We start from the raw sequence: 15273 nt of genomic DNA on the forward strand, positions 1-15273 counted from the left end.
CTCATTTTAAACTAGCCTTAATTTACACTACGATATAATAAAGCACATCACGTTGTAGCTTCTTAGGTTAAAATATCAAAGTTTTGTGGACTGGAATTTTTCTGAAAACCGACTGGAAAGTCAGGGAATTTTATTTTCGACTTTGAGTCGACACCCTGATTATTTCAAGCGTAATCCGAAACCTTTCGATTCGCGACGCGACTCTGAAGGCAAAGTGTTCCGCCTGGTTCGTTCAGCAAACCATGAAACGAGCTGGGCTTCGTGTATTCAAGGTCCGGAAGGCACCGAACCGGCGTGATCAACAAAACACGGCGGCCAAATCCCGCGCAAGGAAGCTGTATCGATAGTGGTTAACGAAATCGATGTGTGTGGTTATGGATGACGAAACCTACATCAAGGCAGACGCAAAACAGATACCGGGGCTGAAGTTCTACGTTGCCAAATCACGGTTTGATGTTCCGGAAGACATAAGAAAGAAGAAAGTGGACAAATTCGCCAAAAAATACTTGCTCTGGCAGGCCATATACCAATGCGGTAAACTGAGTAAACCGTACATCACAATGGGTACCATCAACAGCGAAATTTACCGCACCGAGTGCCTCCAGAAGCGTATGTTGCCCTTCCTGCGATCCCACGGAGGCGAGACATTATTTTGGACGGATTATGCCATTACGCGCGATCGACGTTGGATTGGTACAGAGACAATAACGTTGTTTTTGTACCAAAAACCGCCAACCCCCCAAATTCACCAGAGATTCGTCCGGTGGAAAGATTTGGGCCATAATGAAGGCCAAAGTTCGAAAATCGTCCAAGGTGTTTAAGAACGAGCTGGAGTTGAAGAAAGAATGGATGAAAGTGACCAAAAAGGTCGGCTCCACCATTGCACAAAATGTAATGAGGGGTCTTAAGGTGTTTCGCTGTGAGATCCTTATTCTCGTAACTACTTCGAAACTTTAAGTGCACAAATATTAGCTTCCATGACACGTACCACAATGAAACTGTTACTCCACGTTTGCTGTACTTCAAAATACATGAAGTAGCAATTTCAGGTGAAATGGGACATTAATTTCAGAGATTTGTGTAATTGAAAATTCGAAGTGGAAGTGCTTGTATAGCCTACGTGGCGGCCATTTGTGGACTCTACAAGGAAAGGTACGGGCTTTCAGCGATGGAAAGGAAATTGAATAAAGTAATCATGCCGAAACATAATCCATATGTAATAGTTCATTCCCTGAAAGTTTCAAGAAAATCCGACTTAAAATAAATTTTTGGCGAACACTTTTGTCTGGTGCATGTTTTTCGAGTACAGGCCTTATGTGGATAATGCACGATTTATTTCCATGTATACCAGATGTTCTAGGTTCTCCAAATCGTCCTACAGTTCAGATGATTTGTTCTACTAGTCAACAAAGACTGGGATAATATCTGTAGTATTGAAAATTCTACAACATCTGGCATACACGGAAATAGGTTGGCATGATCCTCATAGACACTGCAAGCCTTTTTGGACATATTTCGATACTACAGATATTGAATTAGTCTTAGGTGATCTAGTAGAAAAATAATCTAATGCCCAGAATGATTTCGGAACCTATAACATCTTGTATACGTAGCAATAGGTTGGGCACGACTCACATAGACACCGTCTGTTTGGACATATTTCAATACTACAGACATTATTGCAGTCTTGGTTGATATAGTAGAACAAATCAACTGAACTCCAAGACGATTTGGAGAACCTAGAATATCCGGTATACATGGCAATTAGTCGCATATGGGTCATTCCAGCTCAAGTGGGTACACCACCTGTGGTCGATCGATGCCACCGAATTGAGCCAAACTTGGCCAAAACGCTTATTTTGGCATTCTGAACAAATGCCTTTTTTGATTTTGCTCTAAAGTGCCTAGATTCTTCTGGGCTACAACCCTGGATACTCGAGATTTTTAAAAATTTCATCTTTCAGAAGAGATTAATCCACAACTAAATAAGCTATTCGTGATCTTAGAACGTCAATTTAAAGGTTTTTTGATGTAGATTCACATAGGTTTACCCACATTTTTTTTTTGTTATAGTAACTACAGTAAACAGACTGATTATCGGCAGGTATGAAAGTTGTCAAGAAATGGCTTATTTTCACCATGGGCGGGATTTTCTATATCTTAATATTTTGGGCTCAAATTTTCATCACACTTTGGGAAACTCTTCTACTCGGTGTGTTTCCAAGGGCAAATGATTTGGACTAATAGTTTTAGAGATATGACCAGATGAGTGAGTAGTAGTTTTGAGCTTTTCTGGTGGAAAATCAAAGCTGTTTAATTTTTTTTTCTTGAATTCCTTCACACTGATGGCACAATAATATTGTTATGTTATTTTTCACACATGTTCTGGGCAGGATTCTCATTATATGATATCATAACTAGCTTATTTATTTACTTCCGTCCATAATTTAATTGTGGTCCTAAAAGTGAAAAATACGTTCATATGGGATACAGCCAAAACGTTGTGCTTCAGAAGTACGATGAAATCATATAGATTAGCAGGTACATATATAAAATTTCAGTTGTGGATGACAGCTGCTACTTGAGTAATACCCTTGTTTGAGTAATTAATTTATTTTTTTAGATACAACCTCACGAGCACGAATGTTTTTTTTTATTATAGTTATAAAGAATGTGCAGGATTGAATCGCGACGTTCTTGCTCCGGTGAAGCCATGATGTAAACAAATGAACTTATCCTGACAACCAATGCCTACTGTGATTCTATACACTCTTAGCTTGATACAGTGAAATTTTGAAAAATATTATTCAATGTTTTTAATGTGTCCGGATTTTTTCGTGTTCAATCTTTATATATCGTGCATGATGTAAGGGGCTCAACGAAACTCTATGCCTTCAAAAAATTTGGTCGTAGCAACGTAAAATATCTCGTTGAGTCTGAAGAATCTTAAAATCTGAACTCAAAGATTATTTGATATTTTTTCAACACATCTGTATGTCTCACATGATGCAATATAGTCCCACGTAGCTCCATGGATTCAAATAATATGTAAGAATATCGTACAAAACTTTAGTTGAGGCTGTAGAACTTTAAGATATTTACTTCTGGATAATTTAGAGGACTTGAGTTATTTAGTCATTTCAACTATATTTTCTACATTGTATAAGGGGGCCACGAGGCTCTACTAATTCCAAAATTTTGTCGGAACATCATACAATAGCTCGTTGAATCTGTTGAACGTCAAGATAAGAACTCCAGGAGAATGGAACATATTTTGATTTCACAACTTCTTGTATCACTTGATGTTTTGAGGTTCCGCGGACCTTCACAATAATAATAAATCAGGTCATAACAGAATACTTTGTTGAGCCTGTAGAACATCAAGACCAGTCTTGTAAGCGGTCACGGTAGTCGACACATTTTCTGTGATAATCGACTGCCTTTGCCTCCGACACTTGCAAAACAGGCTATCATAGTACAGTACCAAACTCAAATGTCATTTGACAGGCTCTGTCCTACGACACTGTCGCCGAAGACCTTCACGAATGTATGTATTTTAGTTTCTCTCATTATGAGAGCTGCTGATGTTGTGCTTGTGTGAATTCTGAAAAAAATCAAGCGATGATGTCCTAGGAATAACATTTCTTATCAGAAATGGTTTAACTTACACCAAACTGAGGAATTAGAACAAAATCACTCATATCATATTATAGTTATTTGATCATTATCTTTTTGCTCGAATGTTATTCTACCGGTTGTGTTGTGTGAGAGAGACGACGGTAGAGCATGAGAGTACGAATAAAAACAGACTGTCGCGCATGACAACGAAGCGAGTGTCGTAAAAACGTCAACAGTTTCAACCTCTGAATCAAGACCAAATCCTCAGGATAACTCGGAACAACAAAATATGTTGTCATTACAACTACATATCCCGCATGACATCGTACGATATCTCGTTGAATCTGAAGAACATATTTTGTTAGTACAACTTCTCATCTCACTTGATGTGATTAGTTTCCACGTAGTTCCATTAATGCAAATAATAATCATACAAAACTTTGGTTGAGCCTGTAGAACTTCAATCTATGAACTCCAGAATGATTTGGGGAATCTTACATATTTTTTTAAATCAAATATAAATCTCACATGATATAATGAGCTCTAAACAAGCTCACTGGAGCCGTACATTTAGTCGGGACATCGTGTAAACTTGATTGAGCATGAAGAACTTCAAGATCAATCAATGGTTTGAAGATTTGATTGTGCCTCGAATATGCTGTTTTTAATTTCATATGGTTTAGTTAAACTCTAAGAGGACTTTTGAATACATATCTTTGAATAAAGTCTCGGGTTCGCCTCCTAGCATCGTGCTATAAGGTACCAGGCGATAACCAGGGTAGTTGATCGATAGCTTGATGACGTCGTTTCGTTGGCGTCTGCAATGGGAAATTCTCATAGCAGGCGTTGACGATGGGACGTTGTCGAGTTGTTGAATAGCAACTATCGTGGTAACTCACCGATTACCTGTCGATCTGCCAAATTTGGAAAGACGTCTGCATTGAATTGTCTTATATAATAATATTCCGCCCACTATATCACAAGAAATTGCGAGTAGCTGAGTGGAATGGAGATAAGTTAAGCATTGGGTACAGGACCAAGTCTCCCCTGGGTGGTGCCAAAAGGTGAGCGCAATAGAATCATCAAGTTGCCATAAGGCACGGAATGAGACTATTGCATGGCTGGGTAGTCAAAGTCTTCCATTCGTTAGTCATTTCAGGTGGATTAGAACAGGTTTAGGTTTAGGGTGGGCGTTGGCCAGATTTGGATTTTTCAGATGTAATCCTGGATAGGACCCTGTCATTGAACGTCGCGTGAAAGTGGAACTTAATGAAAGCCTAAGTACTTTTTCGTAGTTTTTAGTTTTCGGTTTTGAAAGATCGTCGGTTACAGTGGCCTGCTTACTGAGCAGAAAAACGCGGTCCCAGGTCCTTACATATCAAAGAGATTTATGGTAAAATCGCTTGTGCATCGTGTATTTTGCGAAACTCGTTGTTGTCGTTGGTTCCGGGTTTGAATGGATACAAAAATTTGAGCAACGGTATTATGTGATATGAGGGCTTGGTGGCCTTAGAGCAACCGTTTTTGCTTACTAAACAGAACATCATGAGTCTAATCTCAGGCCCATCCACATTCAAGATTCGTCAATCTTTTTATTTGTTAATATGACTACATGGTAATAACAGCAACTCGGTGATTAACAAGGTGCTCGTCTGCCTAGTGGCAAACGTTTTTGCTTACTGAGCAGAAGACCGTGGGTTTAGTCCCAAGCTCCTTCGCGTTATATGATCGTTAGGACATCAATTCAGCTTATCGTTTACCAAAACGAACCCTGCTGCAAACCCAACCCTCTTATCCAACATCCCAGTGATTCCTCGTGGAAGTGCAGAGGTGTTCTCGGCTTCCATCAAAGCGAGTGTCATGTCAACACAATCCTTCCCATTCCTTTCTTGACCTGTGTTCGGGCGCGGCCCGCGCTGGTAATGCCTAATTTAAGATCACCAGTTTTCACACATTGATGATGATTACTAGTCCCAAGCATCGTCTATTGGTTCTCTGTGTAATAACAGCTGATCTGGCAATAACAGAGTAGCAACCGTGGGCGGTCAATCAAGATCAAGATCAAGATCATATCTTTGAATAAAGTCTCGAAGGAAAAGATAAAGGTTTGAACTTCAGAATAAATTGGACAACCTAGACCACCGAAAAAATAATTTCGGATATTTCTGTTTTTGTACTAGTTATAGCTGAATTCTAACGAAAAACGTAAAAAAATCCTTAAAATAAGTCTTAGAAAAAAATTGGGATTGAAACGGCTAAAGGCTGTCCGTCCCAAGTAACAATTATGGTTTTATGAGGGTTCTGTAGACCACAATTTAGACTTATAGAATGCTTTAAAACCTCGATAAAACTTGCAATGCTGCTTGGGGTCAGCTATAAGCAGGTATTCAAGCGCAATCGAGGTGCGGATGGTAAGTCTCAAGTCACGAATGATTGCAGAAGACTGCTATGTAGTGATCGTAGATCAACGCATGGAGGGTGTGCAGGTTACATAACATTCTGCACAATCTGAAGCAAGTGGCCAGAGGCCTCTCTAATCAGAACTTCGGCAGGACTTCGTTGAACTTCAACAGGAGCTCCCTGAACTTTGACAGGCCTTCTGATCTACGGCAGGACTTTCCTGAGGTTCGGCTGGCCTTCCCTGAACTTCGGCATGAGTTCCCTGAACTTCATCAGGACTTCCCTGATTTCCAAGAATTGAAATGAAAGGACTTCCCTGAACTTCAGCAGAACTTCTCTGAACTTCGGCAGGACTTCGCTGAACTTCAGCAGGAGTTCCCTGAACTTTGGCAAGACTTCCCTGAAATTCGGTAGAAGTTTTCTGAACTTCGGCAGGAGATTTCTTTTATATGGCTTTCTCAATCTAGGGTGATCCAAACAGTCAATTTTTCATTTCCCTGTTTGGATTACCCTAGACTGAGAAAGCCATATAAAAGAAATCTCCATACGTACCAGTCGAAAAATCTAATAAATCACTTCGGCAGGATTTTCCTAAACATTGGTAGGACTTCCCTGAAGTTCGGCAAAACTTTCCTGAACTTCGGCAGAACATCCCTGAACTTCGACAGAACTTCTCTAAATTTTCGCAGAACTTCCCTGAACTTCGGCAAGACTTACCTGAACTTCGGAAGGACTTTCCTGAACTTCGGAAGAACTTTCGGCATGGCTTCCCTGAACTTCATCAGGACGTCGCTGAAGTTCGGCAGACCTTCCCTGAACTACGGTTGAACATTAGCAGGACTTCCCTGAACTTGGAATCGTTGAATTGAAGTTGTCATTTCAGTAGTAGAATTATTATAATCATACAATAATATTGTGTTTACGAATACGGTCAAAATTTCGATACTTTTCATTTTCCTATTTTGCAATGTTTGTTGGTATTGGTGCATTTTGAATTTGGGTGTGGATTCAGTATCAACGGAAAAGCATTAACTTTCACCTTAATGACATGGTGACTCGCAAATACCGATTATCAAATTCCCCGTTTTATTCCCTGAATTATGGCAATTTTTCCAGTTGCGCAATATTAATTTAAATTAAGCATAACATCGAATGCAATTAAGTCGAAGAAGTCACTAGGTTAATGGATCATGACTATTCCCAAGCAACACACAAGTTCTATAACCAGTTTGTATAACCTTTGTATGACTGGTTTTGGGTTGTAAAGAAATTAATTCAACATAATTCCATGAATATTTGTTACTTGGGTTATAGACTGTTCTGTTAATTATAAATACACTTTGTAAGTGAATTACATAAAATTTGTGTAATGTTTTACTTTAACTATATTTATGTTTGTATTACTTCTGCGAAGCTGAAGATGCTAATTTCAAATATAAGACTAAAGTGGTAATGTTTCTACGATAAATGAGAAGATGGAAGTATAGTGTTGATAGTTCCGTTAGAGTACGGCAGTGTGAAAATTGTATATAGAGAGTAGAAAGCGAGCAAGGACAACTTTTAAGAAGGTACAAATCGATTTAATCATCCCTCTTTAGCACGGTATGTGATCCTGACATCGTCGACTTGACACATGAAAGTATAGAGTTGATAGTTCCGTTAGAGTACGGCAGTGTTTCCTCAGCTTTGCCTTTATCAAAGCCCATGAAGTTTCGATAGTGCGAGCCTCAGGGCAGTTTGGCGACTCTAGCGAATCCTTGGAATAGTGGCAGGAAGCCAGATCAGGCCAAAATATTACAGGTTTGTCATGCTGCCTGATGAAGGGTAGTAATCTGTTTTGCAGACATTCCTTCACGTAAACTTTGCCATTCATTGTGTCTGTCGTTATAAATGGTCGAGAAATTTTTCCACACTGGCATATCGTCTGCCAAACCATGGTCTTCTTGTCGAATTTTTCGGTGTAAATGGCTTTGACAGATTCAGGCACATCCTTTCCTTTGAACGAAATGTATAACTGCGGTCGTGGCAGAGTCTGATAATCGAGTTGCACGTCGAGCTCTATTCTTCACAAATGCAGTTTGCTTTTGGTTTTGGTTGCTTCTGATTCCGATGCGTTTCCAATCCCAATCTTTTCTTAGCCCGCATGACATTTGTTGCCGAAGTATCGATCTTCTTCGCCACATCAAGCACTGCTGCTGATGGCTACTGCTTAAAACGATCTCTTATCTTCCGGTCGATTTCAGGGTCAACGGGGCCAGATTTTCTTCCACGCCTTGGAGAATCTTCGAAAGTGCATGATTCTTCATACTTCCATAATGCGGTTGGTACTGCTCCAACGCTCACACTCTCCTCCTTAGCCAGTTTTCATAAGGAATGTCCACTCACGGTACATCATTTGTGATCAATCCGTTTTCTTTGTTCAGGAGTAAGGCCATGCATTTTCACATTTCAAGCTGAACATCGCATTAGGTCCTCAGTAACATTGATCGATTCTCTTCGTCGACTTTCTATTTCGTTAATAACTTGATCACAGACCCGTTTCTTGCTGTGTTTGTCGTATCAGATGCTAGATAAAAGCTTCTTTTATCGATCTGTGTGCTGAAAATACCTGGGAATGTCTTTACATGGCCGTGCGGATGTAAAGAGAAACTCGACGAAGCGAATCTGTCAATTTTACTTAGGACCTAATGCCATTCAGCTTGATTTCCTCGCAAAATATTTAAAAAAAAACTGACAACACGTGTTAGAGTAGGATGTAAACATCAGGATGCAGCCAGAATTTTGTGAAATTTTTCACGCAGTTTGAAATGACAGTTCATCGTTAGTGTATTTATAATTATCGGAACGATCTTTATAGCTTCCTTTACAATCAACTCACAACTTTTTACAGGATTTATTTGTAATGTTCGCAAGCATTTCCATAGAACCATTCCTCTTTACAGAGCTCTTTTCGGAATTCTCCTAAAATGAACATAAGATTCTCTCTGATATTCTCCTGTAATTTTCTTTATAAAAGAAAACTTTGAATTCGCCCGAATCTTAGAATTTTTAATGATTCATTTAAAAAATCACTAAAGCTCCCTTTCCCATTCAATTCACATCTAAAATGTCTTAAACATCTGCTAGGGATTACACATCTTGGAGTTCTCCTCTGAATTCTTCTGAAAATTCAGTTGGAATTTACCTCAGCATTCTCTAAAAATTATTCTCCGATTGTCCTTTGGAATTCTCTGAAACTCTTCTCAGAATTCCTTGGGAATTATATCCTCAACATTCAGTAAGTCTTAGTATTATTCTTGGAATTCTCTTTAGAATTTACTTGAAATTATTCTCAAAATTGCCTTAGAATTTTCCCCCGTCATTATTGGAAAATCCTTAGAATTTAAAAGCATCGAAAATCTCCAGAGAATTTTTTTGGAAACCTCTTCAGAATTTTTCTCGGAACTTATTTGTTATATTTATTAGAATTGGACCTAGAATCTTTCTTATAATCGTCATAGAATTCTCTTTAGAATCACTTAAAATTGCTACTCAAAACTCTCCTTAAATATCACCTGAAGCTCTTCTCACAATTGTCTTGGAATTATTTTTACAATTGCCTGTGAGTTCTAGTCAGTCAAAACTGTTTTGCCGTTAATCATGAAAAACCTTTGTGTAGTCCCTAGAATCCAGAAAATCTAGTCCAGTCCAAGGGCCTTGAAAGCATTCCAATGATCAGAATCCTATTTTTCCCGTCACCCTGGGAATGAAAATCAGAAGAAGTTTGAAGCACTTCTACACTGAGGCAAATAAACATAAGAATTACATAAGAACCACTTATGTTTCTTTGCCACAAGGATTTATTATGGAAATCATAAGTTTGACCAAAGAAACATAATTCATAAGTCAAAACAACGAAAATTTCAACCCTTGTAACTCTTTTGAGAGTTCCACTCTTCACCACCAGAGGCTGAAACGATCGTTATTAAACAATGAAGCGTGATTGGCGCTCACGTCTATCAAAGCTTGAGAAATCGGATAGACTAAAGGCGTATAAGATCCACCTAATGTACTATGACAATCATTCATAAGTCGTGTTTATGTAATTCACAAGTGCTTATGAAAATAAAATTTTCCTGGTTCATAAGTTATGGAATTCTTAAGTTTAATTGCCTCCCATACAGGTTAAGCGGCCAATTTGAGAGGAAGCCATCTATTGGTGGACGAGAAGTTATACGAATTTCGCCACTGGGTTCGATTCAACTTTTCATTTTACTATACATCATACACCGAGCGAAAACGTTATGCGTCAGTCATACAGCTAACCGACCTATTTCCACCCACTTCTAACAATCTTTCCCGCAATACTTCTATCCACCAGGTGGAGACGATCGGCGCGTTCTGCTATGGGACGTGGACAAAGCCATACTGGAGAAGGAATCCCCGATTTCCATGAACAAGCAACACCTGAGCAACATCTTCTGCCTGGGTATCGATGGCCACAACAGTCGGATCTTCTCCGGCGGAAACGACGATGTCGTCATCGTGCACGACACAAAAACGTTAGTACCTACGTCATAGTCTGGCGTGCAAGATTGTATCCATACAATTGACCTTTCGATTTCTTTCTTCCCGCAGACGCGAATCGGTAGACGTGTTCCTGCACAGCAAACCGGTCTACGGCCTATCGATAGATCCTTCGAATGATAGCATCTTCGCCACGGCCGGCGAGGACGGGAAGATTCTGATCTTCGATCTGCGGGATGGTTCGGATGTGATGTGCGTATCGCGGTGCCGTTCGCCGTACCATGCCGTGATGCATCATCCGCTGGACGCAGGCTTCATCGTGACGGCAAACGCCAAGGAAGGGGCATCGCTGTGGGATCTACGGGCACCCAAGATGCCAACCATCCGCTTCGGAGGGGAAAATGCCGCTCAGAGTTGCATGAGTGTACGGTTCAATAGCTTGGGAACGCAGGTGCTGGCACTGCGAAGGCGTCTCCCACCGATACTGTACTCGACGGGTTCACCGGAACCGATTTGCCAGTTCTACCATCAGGATTACTACAATTCCTGTACGATGAAGAGCTGCTGCTTCGCGGGAGAGAATGATCAGTTTGTGCTGTCCGGGTCGGATGATTTCAATTTGTATGTGTGGCGGGTGACGGATGCCGATGTGACCGATACGGACCAGTGGGTGGATCAGAACCAGATGGTTCTGTATGGGCACAGGTCAATTGTGAATCAGGTGCGTTACAATCCGCAGAAGTGTCTGATTGCTTCGTCCGGGGTGGAGAAAATTGTGAAGCTGTGGACCCCGTTCGAGCTGACCTCGTGGCGTGGAAGTTTGACTGAGGAAGCAACGGGGCCAGAGAATCCACGGGAGGTGTTCACCAACGAGGAGTACATTTCATTGAACATGACTCACGATTACAGTCACCAGTCGACGTTGGAGGATCCACGGATGATGGCATTCTTCGACTATCTGGTTCAGCAGGAGATCGAAGGGTGGAATACCGAGACTTCGGATCAGACATCGGAACACAGTTCGGATGAGAACGAGTCGTCCCGACCGGATACGACGCAGACGTCCGATACGGAGTCGGTTCAGAACTATATTCCGCTGCGAGGTCAGCATCCAAACCGGAGGGGGGACGTGGCTCAGCGGACAAAGTATCGCAACCGGATTGCATATCTGATCGCCACAAAGCGGAATCGTTTGAAACGGTTGGCGCTGAAAACGGCAAACACGCGGGTGCTGAACCGCCGCACGATTACGAAGGGCAAGTATGGGCTGAGGAATCAACCGAAACGGCCGGGCTTGGGAGCGTTGCGTACGACAAGGAAAGGAATCGGCAAACGGAACCGACGGTTGAGCACCAGCAAGTACAGTAAACGACCGGTTTCGCACGAGCAAACGAGCGATTCGGAAGTTCCCAAGTCGACGAAGAAGCGTCGACTGCAGACTACGAATTTGAACTTGGCGGTCTATAGGACTTTCCGGCGGAAATCCAAGGGAACTCCGTCGTCCACTTCGAACACGAGTACACGGGTCGAGGAATCCAGCTCGGACGATGACGACGATGCGGATGATAGTGAACAGCAACATTCGGCGGCGAAGAAGCTTAAGCTGAGCGGCGGGGACGGCATGGGCAGTTTGCCGTCGACGTCCAGGGGGTTACCGGGAGTGGGTGGCAGTGGGTTCAATAATGGAGCCGGCCCGAGTGGACTGTGTAAAGCTGGCAGGAGTGGTGGAGTCGCTGGCAGTAGCAGGAGTAGCACATACACCGGCATGGATACGCCCAGCACGAGCACGGGACTGACCGGGAATGGAAGAAGTGAGTAGATTTTGGTTTTGGTTGATGTTTGTGGATCGCTCTTTTGAGACTTTTTCATTACTTTTTAGTATAGAATGCTTGCGTGAAATCCAACTGAATTTTCAGTTAATCCATCTTCTAAATTAAAAAGTAATGAAGAAGTCCCAAAGGAGCGATCCATCACTGGTTCTGGGGATTGACTGTTAACTGGGGGGTCAGCCATGGAATGACTACTTTGTTTTGATAGAATTAATGGGGGAGTACAACCCTCGCTTTCTTTTCGCAAGGGGGCTTGACAGGAACATCCTGTCACCCGTACTTACCGATCTGTGATCACTTTTCACTTCCAGATCTGCTCTTCCACATTGCGTCGACCACCACCAACGACGACGACGACGATTCGGACGATGACCCATCGATCCCGGAACATCCGGCCTCGCCGGACAACATGCTCCGGGTGATCACGTCTCCGATCAACCACTTCGAAATCCCATCGAATTCAACTGCGGTGCTAGCCGTAGACCATAACGACAACAACATCCTAGATCACAGCAACAACAACAGTAGCTACGTAAACCACAACAACAGCACTAGCAATAGAGTCAGCATCAACCTTAGCAATAGAAACATCAGCATCAGCAATGCAATCCAGAATGGCTCCAGTGGAGTCGGACAGAAGCGATCCCACCAAGCGCCGGCGGCCACCGCCACCGCTACCAGTCAGGACCAGAATGAGTCGTCCTCTTCGTACAATCAGGTGTACGATCACACCTACTCGAGTCGATCCAACTCGCGCCTATCCAGCAGCTACGATTACGATTGTTCCTCCAGTAACGACAGCTTCCTGGACTATTTCAACAACAAGAAGAAATTGATAGCATCGGCGGTTGCCACCGGCAGTAGCAATGGTCACGCGGCCGGCAATCAGGACCAACCAGGCGGATCTAGCGGCCGGAAGTTCCCCGACTACAACCGGGAACTGCTAAACCACACGCCGGACAGTGGAATCGCTACGGGACCGTGCAGTTCCGTATCGACCAATGGGATGCCATCCGGGGCGAAATCGATTCCCGGTGGAACTCCGGACGGCGCTGGTAGCAATGGGAACTACCTGGAAGCACTGCCCGGAACGAGCGGCAGCCAAGCGGCTGGCAACGATTTGGGCACCAAGCTATTCCATCAGAAGGTTGCCCGTGTTCGGAAAAACTACCGCATGCACTTCTGTGATGACTCGGATAGCGAGTAAGCCGTTTTCTGATGTGACGTGAGTTTCTGGAAGTATTTAGAGGATATACCCTATCGCGTACGTGGGTTTAAGTTTGATACATATATGTTAAACCCCTTTTCGAGAGCCATCTACCGTCTGGTAAAGACTGGTGGTTGAGGTTATGGCGGTTTGCATCGTACATAACCTCAATTTCCGTCATTCCATTTGTTTATTTCAGTACTTTAATGTTTCTTTGCGTCGAATTTTATCCTATAGTTTAATTTTAAGTTACTTTTCCCCCCTATTAGCACGTATGATTAATCTGCGATATGAAAAAAAGAGCGAATGTTATAAAAATCAACATTTCAATAAGTTGCATAAGAATAAAATTCTTTCAACTATTAGACGACGAGAGAATGCAGTTGGGTGGAGAACAGCTTCGACCCGCCCCCGAGACCCTATTCCAAGCATGGGGTACACAATAACTTACAACGCACATTTATTTTTCAGTATGATGGCTCACATCATAAAGCATCTTTTGGATAGATCTTTGATTAATTTTCTTAGAAATCACGCAGAACAATGCATTAGGTTCGAAGTAACATTGATCGATTCTCTTTATCGTCTTTCTCTTCCGTTAATAACTTGGGTACATAACCGCGTTTGTAGTATTAGAAGCTGGATAATAGCTTCTTTCATCGATCTGTGTGCTGAAAATAGCTGGGAATGTTTTAACATGGCCGAGAGTCGACGAAAAGAATCTGTCAATGTTACTTAGGACCTAATGCATTGTTCAGCTTGAAATATCCAGTACTTGGAATAGTGTCTCGGGGGACTGAAGCCGTTCTCCACCCATTATAAATCGTATGAAACTAAGAATTTACAAGGAAGGAGACAAACATTTATTATCAAACAAAAAAAAACTTAACAATACCGATTACGATGTGTTTTTAGTGATAATCCTAAAAATGCATACAATATTAGGTGGTAACGTTTAAGAGACAGAAGATGAAAATATCCCTCTAGTAGAGCAAAACAAATGCAATAGAATATCCGAAACGATTGAGTAACTATAGACGTCCCTAAAAGACTATCCAGCACTCAAATTTGGACAAACTGAAAACACACACACACACACACATTAACAGATAAAAAAAAACAATACGGCTAAGAGGCCCATTTACTACTGAACCTATCTGGTGAAAATCAACGACAGTGAGTAGAAAATCCTGACTATTGATGACCGTATGTACGTGATTTGCTAATCATATACCTAATACTATTATATTACTATTAAAAACTATTACTATAGCTGTACATTAACACTTACATGCATAGAATTAAAAGCAAGACTTTGTACGTGTGGTTTAGAAAAGAAAAAGAAAAAAATAATAAGATGTAATAGCGTGCATCCGGATTTATCAAAAACAGCAGAAGAGAATGGTGAAGAGCTAGATATTCACATCCTGCAAGACGCAAGACAGACGATAACCTACTCGATGCGCGCATAATATTTCACACACAAAAAGAAATGATTGAAATAAAAACTTACTTTACGGTTTATCACCTCTTTATCTTAGAAAACAAAAAGATATGCGTTTTAATTTGATCGAACATCACTTAGGCCCAAAGGGGTAAGTCACTCTGTGCTAACACCCACAGAAAAAAACACTTCGACACACTTGAAATGCAAACACCCTTCCGCCGCATGACAAGCAAATTTTGTAATCAAATCTGGCACCACTGCCAATA

The 15273-nt window shown here is 41.6% G+C and overlaps 2 protein-coding genes across 2 annotated transcripts in view; both read left to right on the top strand.

Annotated features, from left to right (window-relative positions):
• Det (Deterin) overlaps positions 1 to 1087 on the top strand; it is a 434366-nt gene extending 433279 nt beyond the window's left edge. Inside the window, exon 5 of the mRNA XM_065225516.1 lies at positions 1075 to 1087. The gene's annotated coding sequence lies outside the window, so the exon portion shown is untranslated. The remainder of the gene's footprint in view (positions 1 to 1074) is intronic.
• Positions 1 to 15057, top strand: part of LOC135704072 (uncharacterized) — a 45555-nt gene extending 30498 nt beyond the window's left edge. The window contains exons 3-5 of the mRNA XM_065225498.1: positions 10379 to 10559; positions 10636 to 12335; positions 12665 to 15057. Coding sequence (XP_065081570.1) covers positions 10379 to 10559; positions 10636 to 12335; positions 12665 to 13560 — 2777 coding nt within the window. The 3' untranslated portion in view covers positions 13561 to 15057. The remainder of the gene's footprint in view (positions 1 to 10378; positions 10560 to 10635; positions 12336 to 12664) is intronic.
• The last annotated feature ends 216 nt before the right edge of the window (positions 15058 to 15273 follow it).

Source organism: Ochlerotatus camptorhynchus, unplaced genomic scaffold (assembly GCF_037179485.1).
Source record: "Ochlerotatus camptorhynchus isolate MF236.1 unplaced genomic scaffold, CSIRO-AGI_Acam_v1.1 ptg000230l, whole genome shotgun sequence".
Taxonomy (NCBI): Eukaryota; Metazoa; Arthropoda; class Insecta; order Diptera; family Culicidae; genus Ochlerotatus; species Ochlerotatus camptorhynchus.